Source organism: Acytostelium subglobosum (assembly GCF_000787575.1).
Source record: "Acytostelium subglobosum LB1 DNA, scaffold: scaffold4, whole genome shotgun sequence".
Taxonomy (NCBI): Eukaryota; Evosea; class Eumycetozoa; order Acytosteliales; family Acytosteliaceae; genus Acytostelium; species Acytostelium subglobosum.
In genome coordinates this window covers 420,030-441,333 of record NW_012236528.1, presented here as the reverse complement: position 1 = coordinate 441,333, position 21,304 = coordinate 420,030, and the positions used below count along the sequence as shown (strand labels likewise).

Here is a 21,304-nt window from a genome sequence, read left to right as displayed (position 1 = left end):
TGAACACTGTCCACAACTGATTGAGTGAAGCAATGCAGTCTCCCAAAAAGTGCGATTTTCATACCACTCAGCATACTGGTGTATCAATCTGAGAATGCCGATACTGAAGCCACGACTGCTGACCCAGTTGGGATGGTGATATAACAACATTTACAACTGCCCTCCTAAAATTTTTTGTATGATTCAGGTACATGTCTGAGTACCAGACGCACAAACTCTTCGTTGCCAGTGTCCATGAGCATGGGTATGTTGATCAGGTCTCTGTCCAATGTTCGTTGCCATCATGTACAAATTGAAGATTTCGATGTTTCCATGTTTGATTAAGGCTGATGACAGGTCAAAGTCAATTGGGGGTTGGTCAAGTACCATGCGCGTAGTATTGAAGCATAAGTGTTTGAACGCGGTTGTGTTGTTGTATTGCATTGCCTTCCACAACAACTCGGAGTTGATGGTAAAGTGTATGTCAGATACTTCGATAATGTTGTTGAATGATTGAATGAACATTTGAGTGGCGTTGTACCGCAACATCAAGTTGAGGTCACCACTGGAATGGAGTTTGGCACCTTTGATCGTTGACTTTATCATCAATCTTGGATCATGATCCTCTCGTGCCATCGTGTTGGATGGTGGCGGCAACGTGGACCACCGACTGTGCATCTCACTCACATGTCCAAAGATCACTCGGCACAACAGTCTATTGTGGAACACTTTATTTATACATCTATTATTATCTCTTGACATCGTTTTATGTTTGATTGATTGAATGAAAGCAACAATGTTTGAGTTGATGAATACCAAATGAGGCAACAAGTTTGATCAGTCGATCAAAACGTTACCCAAGCTAAATGTAAACATTTATTTAGTTGTAGGTGAGGAGATACTCTGGATACGCCCTGTTGTTCTCGTAGACCATGTACACTTTGCTACCTCCGGTCTCGCCACTGATGCTGTCATAGTACTCAGTGTAGCCTTTTTGGTTGTCTGGCTTTTGTGGCGGCTTCGTGAATGCACGATTGGGCATGATGTGTGTGCAGTCACCAAGCATCGTGCGGGCATAGAACATCTGGCGATGTCGACTTGGCAATACTGAGCTGTAGGTGAGGGAGTATGACGCCTTGTCGGCAAAGTAGGTGGCCACACCCCACATGCCTTGGTTGCTGAACCTGGTATCGAAGCCATCCTCGTCATTGTAAATCAAAGTTGGGCTGTTGGCTCTGGTACCGTGGAACAGCATCATCTCCGTTGATGCCAGATCGGTCGATGAGTTGTTGCTGTTGTTGACATTGACGTTCATCTTCTTGAGGATCTGCTGCTTGCGTGTGGCGTACCTTTCCCACAAATGTTTGTTCTGTATCCTCTCAATCTTGACCATGACGATCGTTGGTATGGACTGGTGCACCCTCTGCAAGATGGCTTGGTACTCGGCCGACTGTGGATCGAGTTGTGTTATCACACAGTTGGCCGTTTGCTCCTGTTGAAGGTACTTCTCCCAAGGATAGCTGATGGTGTCTTTGGACGAGATGAGGAGCAGTCTCATCATCTTGATCTCGGCGGCAGATGCGCTCTCCTTTGGTCCGATCAATCTGATCGCATCCTTTGTAGCCTTGATCTCACAGCCATGCTGCTTGGCCACCTTGTCCAACACAGTCTTGAGGTCACGTTTCTTGTACTCCTCGACCGTGATCTGGACCAGTCGGTCCTCGTACAGGGTGTCCTTGATGGTCTTCTCAAGTGTGATGATGGCTGTTTGTAGCCTCTCCTGGGTGAGTGCGGTGATTCTGATGTTGACCTTCTGACTCTCCTCCTCTGGCTGGTCCTGCTCGAGGTCGTCAGCCGAGATGTCCGAGTGCTTGGGCTTGTTCACAGACTCGAGATGTCGATCAAACTGCTCTTGATAGCTGTTGATCAAAGGGTATGTACCAGTCCTGAGCACACCGGTGTAGACCTCCACAGTGGAGGTTGGGAACATCACCTTGTAGTTGCCGATCTTGAGATGTTGCTGTCGCTGCTGTGCAAGGTCTATCTGGTTGGTGGGGTCGGGGATGGAGACTGTACGACCTGATCGTTCGTCGCGGTAGTACCACGTCGACTGCTTGGCGCCTGCAGCAGACTCCAACAGCATCCTCTCTCGAATGATTGAACGAGCATTCTTCTTAAAGTGGGTGTTGAGCTCGGTCTTGTTGACCAAGTCGATCTCATAGCGTTGGCCATTCTTCTGCATCTCCAAGTCGCCCTGCACCTCCAGCTTCTTGTCACCCTTCAAGTAGGCGTACTCAATCTGATAGTTCTGGTCCACATCAAACTTGACGTACGATCCATCATTCTCTTGCCACTTCCACTGGTATGCCACTTTGAAAGGCTCATTGCTGTCGTCGAAGTTGTTGTTGGCCAACTCGCGCAGCAGAGTGGTCGCAGTGGACTGTGGACCAGTGAATAGAGACCGACCAAGTGGGGACGACTTGGACTGAAGCTCATTGCTGAAGAGCAGAACCTTGTCATCATTGTTGTCACATACTTTGATTGACTTCAAGGGTGTCTTGTTGTTCTTGTCGATAAAGTCATAGATGGCCTGAATGGTGATGGTGGCACATACCTCATAGGGTATGCCAAAGATTCCGGAACCAATGGCTGGCAACGAGACACTCGTGCACCCAATGTCGACTGCCTCCCAGAGTGACGCTATCACAGCAGACCTAAGAAGAAGCTTGCAGTGAGCCTGGTTAGATGAGCTCCAAATGGGAGCCACTGCATGGATAATGGCCTTGAAGTACAGCTTGCCGGAGGGGGTGGACATAGCGCTGCCAGTCTTGACCTTGCCCTTGCTGTGGACTAGATCGCGACATTTAACTTCAAAGTCCAAGCCAGCGGCGTCGGCAATATGCCTCGCAATGCCACCGTGATGTTGAAGCTCATTGTTGGCAGCGTTGACGATGGCTTCAGAGTGCTCCAAGAGTATGTCGCCCTTGTTGACCTCGATGGTCACGCCTCCGTAAGTAACCGAGAGCATGGTCTTGTTGGTGCGGACGTCAGGCTGCAGTAGCACCTTGTTGGCACCAAAGAATGACTTGACGAAGCCAGACTTGAGCACCTCATTGGCAATGACCCTTGGTAGTGGGTGTTGGCGAGTTGCCAACGCGGAAGTCTTGGCCTTGACCCACGCCACTGTATCCTTGTGGGCGGCATCGACCGCCTTCTTCTTGCCCATGAGTTGGACGTAGAGCGCTGACTCATACTTCTCAAACTTGACGTCTTGATGTTTGCCAAACAGTTCTTTCAGCTCTCCATCTGGATCGTACTTGACAAGGATTGAGATGAACTCAGGCTTGAGCTCGATCTTGATTGATGTCATCTCAGCATCCTTGACAAGCTCATCCAGTGCTTTGATTGCGCCGTCAATGTCCTCCTGTGTCTTGGCAGTCAGTCGGAAACGGGAGCTGTTGCTATCATGTTTGAATGAGAGCAGGTTCATGTCCACCACGAAGCTTGAATGCGGCTTGAAGTCTTCCTTGAGAGCGGGTTTGTCTTCTGGTGGCCACAAGGCTTCAACATGTTTGAGCTTGTTGATAAAGTTGGCCACGTCGTTCCAGTTGAGCTTCGACGAACCTATCACATTGATTCGTGACTGATTGGGCACGTGATACATCATAACCTCAAAGGCTTCAGTCAGCTTCCTCCTCAGCTCGATGGTCTCATCAAGGTTCTTGGCCATGCGCAAGGGCAACTCGAATTCCTGGCCCTTGAGATCCTTGATAAGCTCGTTGATATGCTTCTTGGCCGTCATCACATCCTTTGGCTTGCCCTTGATGATGAAGCATGGTTTGAGGTTATCCGAGCTTAGCTTGACGCCGAACCTAGTCTGCATCTCATCCTTCCTCGCTTCGACTGCCAGGTACATGTGCTGCCACTCCTGGAGAGTCGCCGTCTGGTCCATCGTGACGAACGACTCCCTCTTGATTTGGATGTCGCTGAGCAGCTTCTTGACGTCCTGCTCCCACAGTCCTTGAACATAGATGGAGTTCTTGGTCTTAAACAGACGAGCGCGTTGCTTCTCAAAGCTGGTCATGATGTAGCGTATCTCGTCTTGTGACAGGTCCTTGATTTCCACTGCCCTGCCTTCCTTTTGTCTCTCCAACTTCTCCACCTTGTCCTTGAGTGCTTGATAGCTGCGCTCACGATGAATGTAGAACTCCAAGTCTAGTATGACGAGCTTCTCATCAAATGCTGGTATGAACTCATCATCAGATGATGAGTCTAACTCGCTTTCATCCACGCTCGACTCCTCGTCCTCGCTTCCACTCCACGATGACTTGGTCTGGCGCTTGGTGGGGTTGGACTTGGACCTCATGAAGTGGCAAAAGATTGGCTCGTCCTTGAAGTAGGCCTGATACCAGTTGGTCAGCTCCATCTTCACGACCTCCGAGAATGTCTTGGTGAAGCTGATCATCTCCACCGACTTGGTAAGATGGTCTAGCATGCGCTTGGCCTCCTGTAAATCCTTGTCGTCGCCCACCAAGAACAAACCGTTCTTGGACTCGGTGATCTTGATACGGTGTTCAATGTCCTGCTTGACAAACTTCTTAAAGAAGAACTGCACGCCCTTGGACATGGGTATCTCCATACGCTTGTCACCGCTAGACTCTAAGTGGTTCTCAAAGTTCTTGACCTTTGCTTTGGGGCCACAGAATATGATGTTGGAGCCTTCGATGGCGGCCTTGATAGAAAACTCATTCTCGACCGCATCGGGTATTAAGGAGACCTGGGGCAGCGGGCGCACTCGATGTTCAATATCATGGAGAGCGGCCAAGACCTCTTTGACTTCGGAATCAGGGCCACATAGAACCGGCTGTATCATATGCTTGTCCTTATTGCTCGACTCCTTGATCGAATAGACTATGTTTGGCTTGCTCTTTAGGGACGCAGTTAAGAAGTGATGCACCATTCCTCTGATGAGCAACGATTCGAAGGACAAGTGGAGAGTCGTCTCCTTCACTTCTTTGATCTTGTTGTTCAGGTATGTGTTGGCTGGCTCCAGACTCTTGAGGGGACTGCTCAACTTGACCGAGGTGGACGCGCCATCCTTCACCAACACAGCCATGACACTATGCTCCTTGATGATGAAGTGTAGAACGTTCACCTTCTCCAAGTACATGTTGGTCGTGTCGGAGATATGAGTGACACGGTGCTCCATCTTCCTGGGCTGCGCGGCATCGAATAGCCAAAAGCTAGAGATGATCTTGCCACGATGATTCTTGGACTTGTCCTCCACAAAGGTCTTGTCCTTAGCAGTCATCAACTTGCGGTCGAGAAGCAGCTTCCTCTCATCATCCGTGGGCACGGGCACCTGCAAATGATCATGCGGGGCACCCTGGAGCACTCCAATCATTGGAGAAACCTTCCTCAAGAGATTGAGCACGACCCAGTTGTGATGTCTGCTAGGGTCAGGATAGAGATACACATAATAATATGGTATCTCCTTAGTGTAGTCTGTAAACTCAACCTGTTGTTTGATTGATTGATGGTTTGTGTTAGGCACTCAATGAACATCAACCAATAAATCATTTGATCGATCGGTCAATAATATGTGATACATACTATCTTGCCTTGCTGAATAGTCAGCGTCTTCTGTGCCAATAGCTTGGCGTGTGATTCCTTGTCCAACTCTACATAGGCAAACTTTGATCGTATTGTGATGAACAGGACCTTGTAATTGGCCTTCCTAAGGGTGGCGGCCAACTCATCATGCTTCAACCATTTCGGTGCATTGGAAGCCACCACAAACTTGGTGCGTGGCTGTGGCTGTGGCTCCTTGCAGTTGTTGTTGTTGTTCGTGATGCCCGTCGATGAAGTGGACAACACAGGGCTACCAGTCGTGGTCGACACTGATGTGGACGATGTAGACATTGAGATGGGCACATTGACTTGAGAAGGGGCAGAGTATCCACTTGAGGACAGACTAGTATCATGGAGGTTGCCACCTCTACCATAAAATATCATCTCTTCATTCTCTGGATGCCATGCTATATCATTGGAGTGCATACGCATTGGTGTACCAGGCTGGCTAAATGATTGATTGGTTGGAGGGGCCATCTGAGGGGTCCTGGGCATTGACTGTGGCTGTGGCTGAGGCTGAGGCTGATGCATCTGCTCCTGTAGCCTGTCTAGCTCAAGCTGCTTGATGTTCAACAGACTGTCCTTAAGCTCTCTGGAGCTCAGTGTGATGAAGCCACTCATTCCTTCTGGGAACTGGTATACTTGAAGTATGTGTGTTGAGTACTCATTGTTGTTGTTGTTGTTGTTGTTGTTGACGGACATGGTGCGCTGAATGGTTTGCGCCAACACCATATGGAGCTCATGCGAGTTGAACTCATTCCTGCTCAATGTATACCTGATGATGTGTTCGTTGGGTCGGTTGTGGATACAAAGGGCACTCTTCCTCTTGATCCTCAGGATGTGCTGATCATCCTTGATGCTCTTGAGCAGACTGTCAAACTCGGCCTGAGTAACCTTGTCAAACTGTGCCATGGCCACCTTCTTGTCATCTGACAAGCGAATGTCTCCAGGGTCGACCCCGACAGAGTGGGATTCCATAAAGATATTGGATAGTGACTGCGGCTCTAACAAAGGGTCATTCATGGCAATGAGCAACAAGTTGGTTTGTTTCTCCATTATCTTGACCATTGTGCCTTTGACCTTGACCGAGCCCTCGCTCAAGCTCACCTCATACTGCTCATAAGGTAACTCGATCTCGACCACCGTATCACTGATCCTCTTGAAGCATGAGGGGTTGTCCAACACGACATCAATAGAGCCCTCAAAGACAGATTGTACTGTCTTGAAGTCGATGCCCGGTGGCAGGCCTTGTAGGACAAGTGTAGACAGTCCTCCAGACACCTTTTCAAATACGATCTATATGTATGATGTTTGAATAAGAGTATGAGTATTGAGTTGATGTCATGGGGCACACTGTGATATCGATCAAACATACCTGTCGATCCTTGAGAAGGATTGGCGTGTCAACAAGTCGGCCATAGTGATGCGCTGGCAAGCTGAAGTGCACAGACCCTGTGTCTGGACTGATTGATGGTGAGTTGCCAACTACCTCTGTTGACTCCGATATCTCGACGTTGTTGTTGTTGTTGTTGGAAGTGTTTGGCCCATCTATCTTTACGTCATCTATCTGTAGCCCTGTTGTTTCTTTGATCAAAGCAATGAATGATTCATTTGTTGCACCTTGGTCGTGATCAAAATAAACATTCCTGGCAACGACTTTGACTGATGATGTTGAAGAGTCAAACTTAAAAGGGAAGAAGTGGATCAAGTTTGATTCAAACTCCTCCAACTTCATTCTCTACAGACTCTCACTATTGTTTGGATTGAGATAGATTGATAGATTGATTGATTATTTGAATGTAGAAAAAAGATATATATATATTGTACAGGTAACAATTTTTGATTGATTGATTGAATGTGAATGATACGATTGTTGATGGATCATGGATGGATGGAGGATGAGACCTATGATACTCAACTCCTTGGTTGGGAAGTATCCAAAACCAAAGGAGTCCTTCTCTGGTCTGATGACCCACCACCAGCGACGATCCGAAGGAATGGAAAACTCAAAGCAAAGTGATCAGAACTGATTGGGTGGGGGTGATCAGCGGGTGGGGTATACCTCTGATCATGTGATTGAAAAGTATCTTGGGAACAAAAAGAGGGTTCACTAGACAAGTGTCTCCAATTAATTAATAAATAAATGGTCCTGCAACATGAGCTGAAGGACTGTATTGTTATGGTGATGATCAAATAATCATTGGTACGCCAGCCGTGGACTGTGTGCTTGTCATGTGTGATGTAGGTATGCCATGATGATGAATGAGTTGCTCTGTAGTGGTATACTGTTGCTGTTGCTGTTGTTGTTGCTGTTGTTGATGTTGTTGTGGCTGTACTTCTTCATCATCATCCTCATCATCAGACTCGTCTTCTTCGTCAGAGTTGTTGTCTCCACCATCATCATAGGATGATTGAACTCCAATGGCATTTGCCTTCTTGTCATCATTGGATGATGCACTGCCAAGCGCACCACCACCCGCCGACACATCCTTCTTGCGCTTCTGACTCTTCTTTGGATCGATGACAGTCATGCCAGTGGTGGAGGCCAGCAACTCCTTCTGTTTCTCACTCTTGACTGATTTGGCCCAGGCAAGGCCACAGGCATTGCACAGGGTTTTGGCGCCATTGGGTCCACGACGCCACTCTGGTGTGTTGGTGACGCCACATTGATGGCACAACAACTCGGCTTCGCCAATGCGCGGCTTGCGCTTCCTCGTCTGCTTCTTTGATTGCGAGGCATAGGAATCGCCGCCCGCAACCTTGGCCAGCCCGTTGGGAGTCGCACCCATCGCACCAACGAGGTGATGTTGCTGCTGCATCTGCTGTTGCTGCTTATTGATCAATGTGAGTGCTGGATTAAAATACATTGCGTCGGCGGGGCCATAGTGTTGAGGATGACCAGGCATAAACATTTGCTGTTGTTGTGGATGTTGTTGCATTGGATGATGTTGTTGTTGTTGTTGCTGGTGTTGTTGTTGTGATGCCGATAGGACCACTGGGGAGAGGTGTGGACTCTGCATCGAGGGTGAAGCATAGAATGGGCCCTGCTGGGCAGGACTGCCCAGTGTTGGCGTGTTAGCTATCGATGAATGCGGATGATGGATCAACTTTCTTCCATTCTGCATCAGCATTCCTGCCGCATAGCTGTCAGCAGGGTTCTAAGCGAGGGCATGGTAGGACAGGTGTTAGCTTCTAATCAAATGAGCATCCATGGATGCAAGTTGTAAGTACTTACAAACTTCATGATCTCTGCAAGGTCGGTCATTATTGCATGACAACATGTGATGCCCTCTGTGAGCTCGTTGAAGGCTACTTGTTGGCCCTTGAGTGCCTTGGCAGTTGTTCGCACTAGGTTACTCAGGTACTTGTTGATGTCGTTCCACAACAATGTTGAGTCTGTCATGGACGATCCCTCCTTCTTCAGCATGTCGCCAGTAGACAATGAGTTGTTGGTGGCACCAGCAGTCGTGGCCACTGTTGCCGACTGATATCCATACATCGGTGGCTGCTGGGCACTGGCAACACTAACCGTGGGTGTTGTCGATATTCCATAAGCCGTTGTACCCTTGAATGGTGACTCTGTGTCCTGTGAAGGTGCCAGTGACAACGAGGGTGCTGTGACGCTGGGGAAGCCTCCGGGGTACGGCAAAGTCGGTGAGCTAGTAATGTTGCCTTGGCGCTGAGTACCCTCGGATACCTCCTCCACCGAGTCTGAAGACTTTGAATCCTTCTTTGATGTCCTCTGCTTCTTGTTTGACTTTGACGACTTCTTTGACGACTGTGGCTGAGGTGGTTGTTGTTGGGCATGTGATGTGTTGGTGGTGTTTGAAGTGGAGAGTGGAGCTATCCTTGGGCTTTGCGCTGTTGGGTTTGCCTGTGTAGTCGGATGCGTGGCATTCGCGTTGGACTGCGATTGAATGTGTTGGAACTGAGTTTGATGTACAAATGATTGTTGATGTTGCTGTTGTTGTTGATATTGCTGAGTGTAAAGTGGATTAAATGACGACGATTGATGATGCATCTGTTGTTGATTATGTACATTGTGATTGCCTGTTGATACTGGTTGCTTGTTGCCAGAGGTGGCGGTCGCGGAGACGGGCCTCCAGCCAGACGAGCTGAGGTCAGAGTGCGGGGTGATGGGCGATGCATTGCTAGTGGGCCCGTCCGAGCCCGTGCTGCCGTTATCGCTTGGTTCTATCGAGTCTGAATCAACGTTGTCTGGAGTGGTCTTTGGTGTTGACGACGGTGTGATGCGCATTGGTGATGGGTGGGCGATTGATGAAGATGAAGGTGGTGTAGTGTCAATGTTCCTCGGCGAGGGTAGCTCGTTGTGTGGTGGTGCCTTGTCGCGCTCCATGACCATTCTCGAACTCGTGCCGCCACTACCACCCAACCTATGTTTACTACTGCTGCTGTCGTCCTGCATTGATCCACCCGATAAAGAGCGCGCAGGAGATGGTGGCGGCAGCAGAGATGAATGTGTGCTCGAGGGCACGGGCGACACAGACATCTCCATTGGCGTCGGTATCAGCTCTTTGAGATTAGTTGAGGAGAACGATGGCAGTATGGATGGCGGCGTGGACACGCCCCCATGTACATCGACCACCGACGAATCGTCGTTGAGGAAAGATGTCGACGCTGACACTGTCGCCAAAGATGTGGGCATGTTGTTGCTCTTGTACGGCGAGAATGTCAGGCCGCGCCAGATATCGTCCAAGCTGTTGCTGTTGCTGTTGGTTATTCGGTTGGGCGTGCCAACGCGCCAGTCCTCCGACACGAGCATCAAGTCCTCCAGGCTGGACTTTGACTTTACGCGCTCAATACGATGTGGTGTGCTGTTACTTGAACGATCGCGTAGCAACGACGAAGAGTTGCCACCCATGCCCGCTGACAACAACTGATATGTGCTGCCCTTTAACAGATCCTCCAGACTTCCATGTTCGCCCAATGTGATCGAATTGATTCGTTTGAAATTTGACGATGATGATGAGCTAGTACCTGATCCTTTCGAATTGACACTCAATGTAGATGTGTTGTTATTGTTGTTTGAGTTGTTATTGTTGTTGGATGTTGTTGATGATGTTGAGTCATTGTCATTGAGCAGGCTTTTAAGACTGCCTGAACTTGATCCTCCTGTGTTGACTCTTGACAATCTGCCGTTATTATTATTGTTGTTGTTGTTTGTATTTTGGTCTAATACATCATCCATCATGAACCTATGTCAAACCTAGGTTTGCTAGCTTATTCAAACTTAGTTAAGTTTAGTTTATAATTAGATATTAGATTAGATTAGATTAGATATAAAGTGTGTATTTGAATTGAATGAGAGATAGAGATATAAGTAATCATGCCAATATGTGGTGTGTGTGTGTGTGTGTGTATGATGATGACGATGTTGTTATTAAGACATGTATTGTTATCTGTATGTTTGTTTAGTTAGTTGTGTTTTCTGTAACACAAGCCAATCAAGCACAACATTCATTTGCAAACAACAGTGTTGGGTGGGGCACTCAAATAATGGAAGGAAAGAGAGGGACAACAAGTTGGGTGCGTGGGTTGATCAATAATAACAACAATCACGCTGTTGTGTCGCCCCAAACACACACTTGAGCTCTAGATTTTTATTTAAAGTAGTTTGGGTGAGTCTCCTTCCCTTCACATTAATCATCCCACCCTTACAAGTCAGTCATGTGGCGTGACGTGTACATGTGACACCAATCATCCATTGAGATTTAATACTTTATCATCTTCTTGTTTATCTCTTTAAACATTATCTGTCCATTCATCATTTGATTGATGAACAGGTACTTGTTTGTGTATTAGAATTAGAAATGTAACTAGTTATATCCACCCACATTAGACATTAAGTCTAATAATAATAATAATAATAATATTATTATTAAGATGATACATCACCATCTTTGTTTCCTAGGATGTCCGTCAACATGACGTTGCTATGAGTATGCAATTAATATGTGGTTGTTATCTGTTTGTTTGGAACAAGCCATGGAACACTGTGGAATGAATCAAAATAGTTCGTAAAGTTTTGGGAGGAGATGATTCACAAAGGGTCAGCCAGGTCAAGATCGGGGGTCACCCACACACATTCACGACATACTCGCGCGAGTCAGGTCCGACAGTCACCAACCAACACTGCACCACACACTCATTATCTCATTCATTCTCTCTTTCTCTGCTTCTCTATTCCTTCTATTTATAACTAACAAAGTTGGAAACAATCATCTCAGGATCAATCTTCAATCTAATCAATATTATTTATTAGTTGTTAAGATATACTTATTTAAATATATATACCTTTTTGTAATATATACATTCAATCTTTTCAAGTTGTAATATATATATCTCTTCTCACGTTTATCTGTTGTATGAAATCATTGTCATCGTTTGCCACAAGAATCGGTAGATACTACAGTAGCAATATACGTGATATAAACTCACCAAGGAGTTCCAACACCTACAACACCTACAATCAACAACAGCAGTCGCAACAACCTCAACCTCAACCTCAAGCTCAGTCAAAGCAACAACAACAACCAAAGCGTCAACATAACAAACATCAACGTCAACATCAACAACCATTCATATTATCACAAGAGTTACAAGAGAAACTATCTACATTAACATCACCATTGGTAGTTGATTCGGATAATACAAACAATCTAAAGATGGTCATGGAGTCATTATGGAACTGGCGTTGGATCAAGTCGTCCAAGGAGCAAATGGAGCACGCCGAGAAGAGGATACTACAGACAATAGAGACGCCCTATGAGCAACGCATGGTCAAGGTGGGCGACCACGAGATCAACACAATCAAGGTGGGCTCGGGCGATCCACTGGTCCTGGTGCACGGCTATGGCGCCGGCGTGGGCTTCTGGTGTGGCAACATAGACTACCTGGCCCGCCACTACACCGTCTACGCTATCGATCTCGTGGGCTTTGGAAGGAGCTCGCGTCCCGATCCAACCCAATTCAAGACGCCAGACGATGCCGAGAAGCTCTGGGTCGACTCTATCAATCAATGGGCCAGCGAGGTGGGTCTAGACAACTTCCATCTGCTCGGTCATTCACTCGGTGGTTACATTTCCACCTGTTACACTCTACAGCATCCCGAGAGGGTCAAGAGCTTGGTGCTTGCCGATCCATGGGGATTCGCCATTCGTCCCGATGACTTTGAAACAAGAGTACCACTACCGTAAGTCATCCATCGTATCGAGATGATCAATCAATCAATGACACATTTCTAACCATCATATCCACTTTAGATTCAAGATACTTGGAAAGATAGTTAGACAGTCGCCACTGAGTTTGTTGCGCGCTGTTGGTCCATTTGGACCAGACTTGGTGTATCGCTTCAGATCGGACTTGTTGCAAAAGTTCTCTCACCTCTACCCAGAGGACGAGCTAAAGTATAACCAACAGCAGCCGAATCGTGTGGCTGAGTACATATATCACTCCAATGCACAGGCGCCGGCCACCGGCGAGTATCTCTTCAGTCTGCTGTCGCTGCCGTTTGGATGGGCTGCCAACCCGATGCTCACTCGCTCAAAGGCCATCGACCCGTTGGTCGATGTCACTGTGCTGCACGGCTCAAACAGTTGGCTGGACAAGACCATTGGCGATCAGCTGAAACAAGACATGAAGAACATCAAGGACGTCGTAATCATCGAGCGCAGTGGACATCATATATACATTGACAATGCCAATCAATTCCACTCGGCCATTCTCTCTGCCACTGCCAACAACAAACACTCCTCCTCAATGTCTCCAAGTGACAGACGTCAGCAACTATTTGGCTCCGAGCCAGTTTATGCTTAAGGACCAGACAATGGTTCACATACGAATAAACACATTACTAAGCTTCAGAGCGGGTGAGCATGCTTCCTGATCTGTTGGCAACATCTGTATATTTTTCCAACACACTTGATTGTTCCTTTCTTCGACTAAGTTATGAAGCGCCAGTTGCCATTCGTTGGTTATCATTGGTAGATGGGATTCAAGATATCTGTTTGATCACAACCATTCTTTGTTTTCAAAAAAATATCGTATCTTGTTAAAGATTGGTCAAATGTAGCCTCATTTGGGTCCATCCAATCACTCAACTTGAGTGAAAAWTGATGATCATTTATTATAATTCTTATGCCGATTTGGGTCACATGGATTTCGTATCCAACGTGTCATCATGCACACATCCACAATGGGAAAGAATATTCGATCAATACCTCATGATCAATGATCGTCAGACAGTACTCAAGATAATCATGGAGAATGGACTTGGACATCTCCAGCACCCATTATTCATTCGCAAACTCATCCAGTATGGCATATGCTATTTCCAATACTATTCTCAACCTGAGAACCTGAGAATCGGTGAATGGACTTCTGGCATGGCTCAACAAACCATTTAACAATTGTTGATAGAGAAATGCGCTCTCTCTAATGAAAGCCACAGAGAAATTGTAGAATTTGCCTTTAGACAAAACGACATTACCCTGGTGCGTTATTATGTGGACACCTGTCCTTCATTGTTGGCACTATGATGTGCACGTCTCTAGTGATACTCGATTCACTCCTCGATTATTGTTGTAGTTATGGACGAGTCGAGTGTCTTGCAGACATACTTTCAATCATCCCAGAACAATCATTCTAGAAGACTAAACTCTTACATTCTCATTGACATTCATTAATACTGTTTTTGGGAGTATGCATCATCCCTTGGACTCCCTGAGAGGATGTGGAGTGAGTCTCTCTCAAGCATACACCTAATGTACATTAAGTATGAACTGAGCGATGTATACTGCAGTGGAAGCTAGTTCGGCTACCGTTCAATGGTTCTCATCATCAGGAGGAAGTCGTCTTCGTAACTCATCCATCTGCTCTTGTAACTCTCTGATCTGTTGCTGTTGCTCGAGGATCTGTTGCTGTTGCTCGAGGATCTGTTGCTGTTGCTCGAGGATCTGTTGCTGTTGCTGTTGCTGTTGCTCGAGGTTCTGTTCCTGTTGTTGAATGTGTTCTGTTTGGAGATTCGCAATATGATGTGTTGCATTGTCCAGGGCTTGTTGAAGCTGTATATTCACCAGCTGTGTTTGAGCTCTTAATTTATCTTGTAAGTTATTGACCATTGTTTTGTTAAAAGTATAACTTACAAAGAGCCTACAGCCATAGCATTTCTTCTACCTCCTCCTCCTCTATTGTTGGGAAGCATCCTCGATACCTTCTTCAGTCAAGAATAGAATAAACCAATGGCGAGAATAGTATTGGAATGATGATGTAACCCATGTCTCGTGGAATTTGATTGGACAAGTCAATGAATTATGTTTACCATATTTGGTTGTAGACTCTTTTGGTTACCACAGTATCAATGACAACCCCAAATATTTATTTAAATAAATTTATGTCAATCTTATCCGGGGTTCAGAGAACGCCACAAAGTAAAGTTATAACATGCAAGCAACCAGACTCAACAACCTCTACTGTCAAATGTTAATCTCAAACTAACCAAGGAGAACTATTTTCTAGACAAGCAGGATCATTCAAGTATAACTAGCATTCCAGATCCTCGAGCAGGACGAAGGCGAGTGGATAGCCAAGGTATCACAAGGGCCATTGAGATTCGGGGACAATTATATGATTCAGTTGGCAATGACTGTGTCTGGCGGGAAACACAAACCTCTGCCCAAAGACATCATCAACTTGAAGGATTGCAACACACCATCAAAACTCGCTCAGTATACCGGCCTCTTCACATCTTGGACAAAGAATACCTCAGTGTGGATGATGATCCACAATCATACAATATGTCAGGGTTGGTTAATCGTGCTTGGAATTGATGCGAGCAGTCCATCAGCGTTGTACCACACCCACTCAGCTCCAGAGACATCTTCCATCATTGGACAGCATGATTAAAGCATCCCAAAGTAATCAGCATCAGATGATCAGTTATCTATTTGAAGGTGTCGATGCACCATTCAATCGGGCTAATCCTCCAATTAACATGGCCACGTTGATCAACACAATCCGTCATCACTCAATTGACAAAGGACATCTCAACATCATTAATATGTGTGATCGACTGTTGAATAAACTCTAATTTATTAATTTTATTATTGATTGATTGATTGATTGATTGATTGATTGATTGATTGATTGATTGATTGAATTAATATACAAGTGCAGGAACTCATGAAGCATGATCATTCCAATTGATATTGTTGCTTCTTCTGCTCCAAAGTTCCAGCGGCATGTTGGGCAGTCCATTCTCTGGCCTTTTGGTTATAAATATCAATGTTGTCACCGAACTGGGCGGCCTTTGTAGTATCCAAAGCGGAGTCTGGAAGAGGACAGGTCAACAATGACAACAATGCCAACACCAACTTGTGTACCGTCATTGTTTGATTCCATCTTTCGGACATCAATTGAGGTGCACAGTTGGAACCATCGTTACTTATGTTGCAATGGTAGATCTGAGTGACGAATGTTAAAGTAGGTCCAGTGGTTGGATATGCGGTAGGAATCTCGACACTGACGAGGAAGTATCCCTCCTCGTAGGGTGTGCCGGCTGGACCCTTCAACAACACACGCCATTGGCTAATGTCCGACTCCTTGTTGGAAGGCATGAAATTGACCGTGATCTTCTCTCCAAAGCAAACCAAGCCAACACAGACTTTGAGGCCCTTCTGGACATATTTGTCGGTCATAGTTTGGAACAATATCTGAGCCAGCTCGATACGGGACAAGGACTTGTCATTGGCAAAATTTGAACCTCGGAGAGCTGCTGATCTCATTTAGGTACTAAGTACGATGATGTCAATATGTTTGATCACTTTCTGCTTAGGGGTCAACAACATCGTCAGCTTCATAATCATCAGGTGAAGGAGTTGGAGACTTTGGAGGGGCAGAGGCTGGAACTGCTGGGACTGTTGGAACTACAGGGACTGGTGGATCTGCCTGGGCCAGGAGAGGTCTGGGGCAAAGATGGGTTGGAGTTGCAACAGGAGTTACTTCAGGTTGAGATGGAAGTTGAGTTGGAGGTTGAGTTTGAGTTGGAGGATTGATTGGAGTATATTGATTGTCTGTTATAAGTACCAACGTCTCGGTACCTACAAAGTTAAGGCTACCAAGAGTATCTTCACCATACAATGAAGATTTATTAAGTTCCAAAGCATATTCTTTATCTTTAGGTAGTTGTGCTCTCTTTATTATCTCCAATATAAGAGTAGATACCTTCATATCACTATTAAAAGGGATAGAGCATTTCCTATTTATCATTTTTACCTCAACTGTCAAAGACATTGTTAATTTAATATAATATAATATTATTATTATTATAATTATTATTATCCTTGGTTGAATGATGATGTTAATGATAATAATAATTGTGATGGATTATGTTGTTAGGGTTTAATTTATAATTATTATTTCAAACTTGGAAGATTAAGTTCTTGTTTGCCAACCCACACATTATTGAGATGTTGGAGTGGAAGGAATGATTCAGATTGATTACATAATGGGTATGATCAAAATGGAGTCGGACTTCACTAATATATTATGTGTATTATATATTATGTGATACATGTATGAATAGAATTATCTTCGTCATGAGTTGTTCCTTCATTGTTGGTTTAATTCATGAAGTTCCAAGAATTTTAAAACTTGGTGTTGTGGAGGTGTTCGCGCCAATTTCATAACATTAGGATTCAATCAATGGCATTCATTCAATCTTGTAAATAAACATATTCATACATACATATATCATATACATATAATTACCAATGAAGAGATTCACAGCTCAACAGGGTCAAGCAACAAAGAAGCAGAAACCTGCTCCACAAGCACAGCCTGCAAGAGGTGGCGGAGGAGGAGGTGACGATGACGAAGATGACTTTGAGGAAGAGGAGGAGGATGACGACGATGATGACGAGCAGTTTGATGATGTCGATGATGATATCGATGCTGGCGACGATGATATGATGGATGAGGACGCCGACGGTGCTGCTAATAATGATGACGACGACACACTCGGCACACGTCAGCTTATGATGTGGTCACGTAGACCCGTGCCAACGATCATCCCGCACAAGCAACCATTCATCTTCCAGCAACTTGAAGTAGACTATGCTGAAGTGAAGGAGCCACTGCCCAACATGCCCGGTCCCAAGACTGGACCTATCCCCGTCATCCGTCTCTTTGGCTCCACTCGTGAAGGCAACAGTGTACTCTGCAAGGTGCATGGCTTCCTCCCCTACTTCTTCATCGGTTGTCCACCTGGCTTTACACATGCTGACTGCGGTCAATTGCTTCATGATCTGAATGTATGTTCATCATTCAATCATTCACTTCAAGTCAATCAATCGATCAATCACTCACTCATTCATTCAAACTATACTTTTCAAACAATGTAGAAGAAGATGGTGCAAGTGGCATCACAGAGTAATGACTCTCCCAACATTGTGTTGGGCATTGAGTTGGTATTGAAGAAGTCTATCATGGGCTATAACCCTAATCCTCCAACAGAGTTCATCAAGATCACGCTAGCCATGCCAAAGTACGTCACGAGATGTCGTGAGATCCTGGAGAATGGAATCAAGTACCAGTTCTGTCTGCCCAACGTCAACATCAGAGCGTACCAGACCTATGAGTCCAACATCCCATTCGCTCTTCGTTTCCTCATTGACAAGTATGTTTGAGTTTGTGTTTGATCGATCAATATATGTCTGTCGAGCATGTACTAACGCGACCCAATCAATCACTAGGCAAATGCCAGGATGTAGTTGGATTGAGCTCCCCGCTGGATCCTATCACATGTCGGAGAAGCCAGTGTCAACTTGTCAGATTGAGATTGATACCTCGTAAGTGTGATGATCAATGTGACATCCCTCAAATTATGCTAACAACCTCACTCACTTACATTGTAGCCTGGACACATTGATTGCACATCAGATTCAGGATGAGTACGCAGACATTGCACCATTCAGAGTGCTGTCGTATGATATTGAGTGCGCTGGACGTAAGGGATTCTTCCCCGAGCCAAAGAAGGACCCGGTCATTCAGATTGCCAACGTTGTCAAGATTCAAGGAGAGAAGGAGCCATTCATCCGCAACGTGTTCACGCTAAAGGGTTGCTCAAGCATCGTTGGCGCACACGTACTCCCACATGACACTGAGGAGAAGATGCTCAAGGAGTGGAAGAAGTTCGTCACCAAGATCGACCCAGACATCATCATCGGTTACAACATCATGAACTTTGATTTCCCCTATCTCATCGAGCGTGCGCGCACCCTCAAGATCAGCGACTTCCCCTACCTTGGCCGCATCAAGACCACCGCGTCCAAGATCAAGAACTCCACCTTCTCATCCAGCAACCTTGGCACAAGGGAGAGCAAGGAGATATGTATGTATTGTACATGGCGTGTGTGCCCCTGGCCACTCACTGACTCTATCCTCCCCTCCTTCCATCCCATCCCCAGCCATGCCTGGAAGGACACAGTTTGATGTTATGCAGGCTATTCAGAGAGACCACAAGCTGAGTTCTTACTCGCTGAACAATGTGTCGGCGCACTTTTTGAAGGAGCAGAAGGAGGATGTGCACTTCTCCATCATCTCAGACTTGCAGAATGGAACGGATGACGACAGAAGAAGACTGGCCGTCTACTGTCTGAAGGACGCCATGCTGCCACTGAAGCTGCTAGATAAGCTGATGCTGCTGATCAACTACACAGAGATGTCGCGTGTCACTGGTGTGCCACTCAGTTACCTTCTCGGTCGTGGTGAGGGTGTCAAGGTGCTCAGTCAACTGTACCGCAAGGCAATGATTGAGGACCTCATCCTGCCGACGTACCGTGTGTCGTCCAAGGGCGAGAAGTACAAGGGAGCCATCGTCATTGACCCCATCGAAGGCTTCTACGACACGCCCATCTCCACACTGGACTTTACCAGTTTGTACCCGTCCATTATGATTGCCCACAACCTCTGCTACTCCACCCTTCTCACCCAAGACGATGTCAAGCAACTACCCAAGAGCGACTTTACCATCACTCCATCAGGAGGTATGTTCATTCAATCAATCAATCAGACGATCAATCAATCATGCTAACTCCATTCCCTCCAATCAATCAATCAAACAGATGCATTCATGTTGCCATCCAAGAAGAGAGGACTATTGCCACGCATTCTTGAGGATCTGTTGTCGGCGAGAAAGAAGGCAAAGGAGGAGTTAAAGGTCGAGACTGACCCATTCAAGAAGGCTGTGCTCGATGGAAGACAACTGGCACTCAAGATCTCTGCCAACTCTGTGTACGGTTTCACTGGTGCGCGTGTCGGCAAGCTGCCCTGCATTGAAATCTCCAGAAGTGTAACAGCTTTCGGAAGAGAGATGCTTGACACCACGAAGAAGTTTGTCGAGGAGAAGTACACTATTGCCAATGGATTCTCACATGATGCCAAGATCATTTATGGTGACACTGATTCAGTGATGGTCAAGTTTGGCGTGGCCACAGTGGCCGAGGCTATGGAGATGGGCAGACTGGCGGCACGTGAGGTGACCAAGGTGTTCATCCGTCCCATCAACCTGGACTTTGAGAAGGTCTACTACCCATACCTATTGATGAAGAAGAAGAAGTATGCCGGACTGTTCTGGACCAGACCAGACAAGTTTGACAAGATGGATGTCAAGGGTCTAGAGGTATGTTATGGTATATTACACGCACGCAGGCAGGAAGCCAAGCACAGGCAACTAACACAAATGTCGCGCAATCAAACAGAACGTGAGAAGAGATACATGTCCACTGGTGAGGAATGTCGTATCAAGTATATTGAGCATGATCCTGATTGACAAGGACATCAAGAAGGCTGAGGAGTATGTACAAGCACGACCACGACCAAGCCATCCATGGCTCACTCACTCACTAACTCCAATCAATCAATCAAACATAGGTATACAAAGAGTGTGATCAGTGACTTGCTACAGAATAGATTGGATATATCGATGCTGGTCATTACAAAGGCGTTGTCAAAGACAGAGTACAAGGGTAGAGTCAGTCACAATGAGTTGGCACAGAGGATGCGCGCAAGAGACCCTGCCACTGCACCAAACCTTGGCGATCGTGTTCCATACGTCATCACACAGGGCACAAAGGGTGCGCCAATCTACGAGCGTGCAGAGGACCCTCTATACGTACTCGAGAACAACATCCAGCTGGACACCAAGTACTACTGCGAGAAGCAACTCAAGGCCCCGCTAATGCGTATCTTTGAGCCGCTGGTCAACGCCGCATCCATCTTCACGGGCGACCACACCCGAGTGATTGCCACGCAGCCCATGTCCGCGGGCAAGTACTTCTCCAACTTTGAGAAGAAGCGCGTCTGCATGAACTGTCCGAACGAGCTGCTTGCAGAGGAGAAGACCGTCTGCAAGAACTGTCGCCACAAGGAGGCCGAGCTGTACCAGAACTGTTTGGAGAATGTCACCAACCTTGAGACAAGGTTCTCCAACGCCTGGACCCAATGCCAGAGATGCTGTGGCAACCTCCATCAGCCAGTACTGTGTTCCAATCGTGACTGTCCAATCTTTTACATGAGGACCAAAGTCCAAAAGGACCTCAATGAGGCACGCAACAACCTTGAGAAGTTCAATCTGGACTGGTAAGGATGGAGAGGGAGAGAGTAGGATGTGTGTTAT

At 46.4% G+C, this 21,304-nt stretch overlaps 8 protein-coding genes across 8 annotated transcripts; 3 read left to right on the top strand and 5 right to left on the bottom strand.

Annotated features, from left to right (window-relative positions):
* Positions 1 to 83: 83 nt before the first annotated feature.
* SAMD00019534_023400 (hypothetical protein) lies at positions 84 to 585 on the bottom strand (the record flags this gene model as incomplete). The annotated part of the gene is made up of 2 exons (XM_012901638.1): positions 84 to 164; positions 217 to 585. 2 exons carry the CDS (start codon positions 583 to 585, stop codon positions 84 to 86), a joined length of 450 nt encoding a protein of 149 aa, XP_012757092.1.
* A 274-nt stretch (positions 586 to 859) lies between these two features.
* On the bottom strand, positions 860 to 7,345 carry SAMD00019534_023390 (hypothetical protein; the record flags this gene model as incomplete). The annotated part of the gene is made up of 3 exons (XM_012901637.1): positions 860 to 5,497; positions 5,593 to 6,906; positions 6,986 to 7,345. 3 exons carry the CDS (start codon positions 7,343 to 7,345, stop codon positions 860 to 862), a joined length of 6,312 nt encoding a protein of 2,103 aa, XP_012757091.1.
* A 457-nt stretch (positions 7,346 to 7,802) lies between these two features.
* On the bottom strand, positions 7,803 to 10,822 carry SAMD00019534_023370 (hypothetical protein; the record flags this gene model as incomplete). The annotated part of the gene is made up of 2 exons (XM_012901635.1): positions 7,803 to 8,630; positions 10,172 to 10,822. Coding segments are annotated over 2 exons (1,479 nt in total), but the record flags the coding sequence as incomplete, so codon positions are not given.
* SAMD00019534_023380 (hypothetical protein) lies at positions 9,747 to 10,511 on the top strand (the record flags this gene model as incomplete). Its single annotated transcript, XM_012901636.1, has 1 exon — positions 9,747 to 10,511. One exon carries the CDS (start codon positions 9,747 to 9,749, stop codon positions 10,509 to 10,511), a length of 765 nt encoding a protein of 254 aa, XP_012757090.1.
* A 1,174-nt stretch (positions 10,823 to 11,996) lies between the features above and the next one.
* SAMD00019534_023360 (hypothetical protein) lies at positions 11,997 to 13,446 on the top strand (the record flags this gene model as incomplete). Its single annotated transcript, XM_012901634.1, has 2 exons — positions 11,997 to 12,823; positions 12,894 to 13,446. 2 exons carry the CDS (start codon positions 11,997 to 11,999, stop codon positions 13,444 to 13,446), a joined length of 1,380 nt encoding a protein of 459 aa, XP_012757088.1.
* Positions 13,447 to 14,453: 1,007 nt separating this feature from the next.
* Positions 14,454 to 14,750, bottom strand: SAMD00019534_023350 (hypothetical protein; the record flags this gene model as incomplete). Its single annotated transcript, XM_012901633.1, has 1 exon — positions 14,454 to 14,750. One exon carries the CDS (start codon positions 14,748 to 14,750, stop codon positions 14,454 to 14,456), a length of 297 nt encoding a protein of 98 aa, XP_012757087.1.
* Positions 14,751 to 15,821: 1,071 nt separating this feature from the next.
* Positions 15,822 to 16,412, bottom strand: SAMD00019534_023340 (hypothetical protein; the record flags this gene model as incomplete). Its single annotated transcript, XM_012901632.1, has 1 exon — positions 15,822 to 16,412. One exon carries the CDS (start codon positions 16,410 to 16,412, stop codon positions 15,822 to 15,824), a length of 591 nt encoding a protein of 196 aa, XP_012757086.1.
* A 987-nt stretch (positions 16,413 to 17,399) lies between these two features.
* On the top strand, positions 17,400 to 21,271 carry SAMD00019534_023330 (hypothetical protein; the record flags this gene model as incomplete). Its single annotated transcript, XM_012901631.1, has 8 exons — positions 17,400 to 17,939; positions 18,030 to 18,304; positions 18,381 to 18,476; positions 18,543 to 19,018; positions 19,095 to 19,673; positions 19,752 to 20,308; positions 20,388 to 20,482; positions 20,560 to 21,271. The coding sequence occupies 8 exons, from the start codon at positions 17,400 to 17,402 to the stop codon at positions 21,269 to 21,271; spliced, it is 3,330 nt and encodes a 1,109-aa protein (XP_012757085.1).
* Between the last annotated feature and the right edge of the window lie 33 nt (positions 21,272 to 21,304).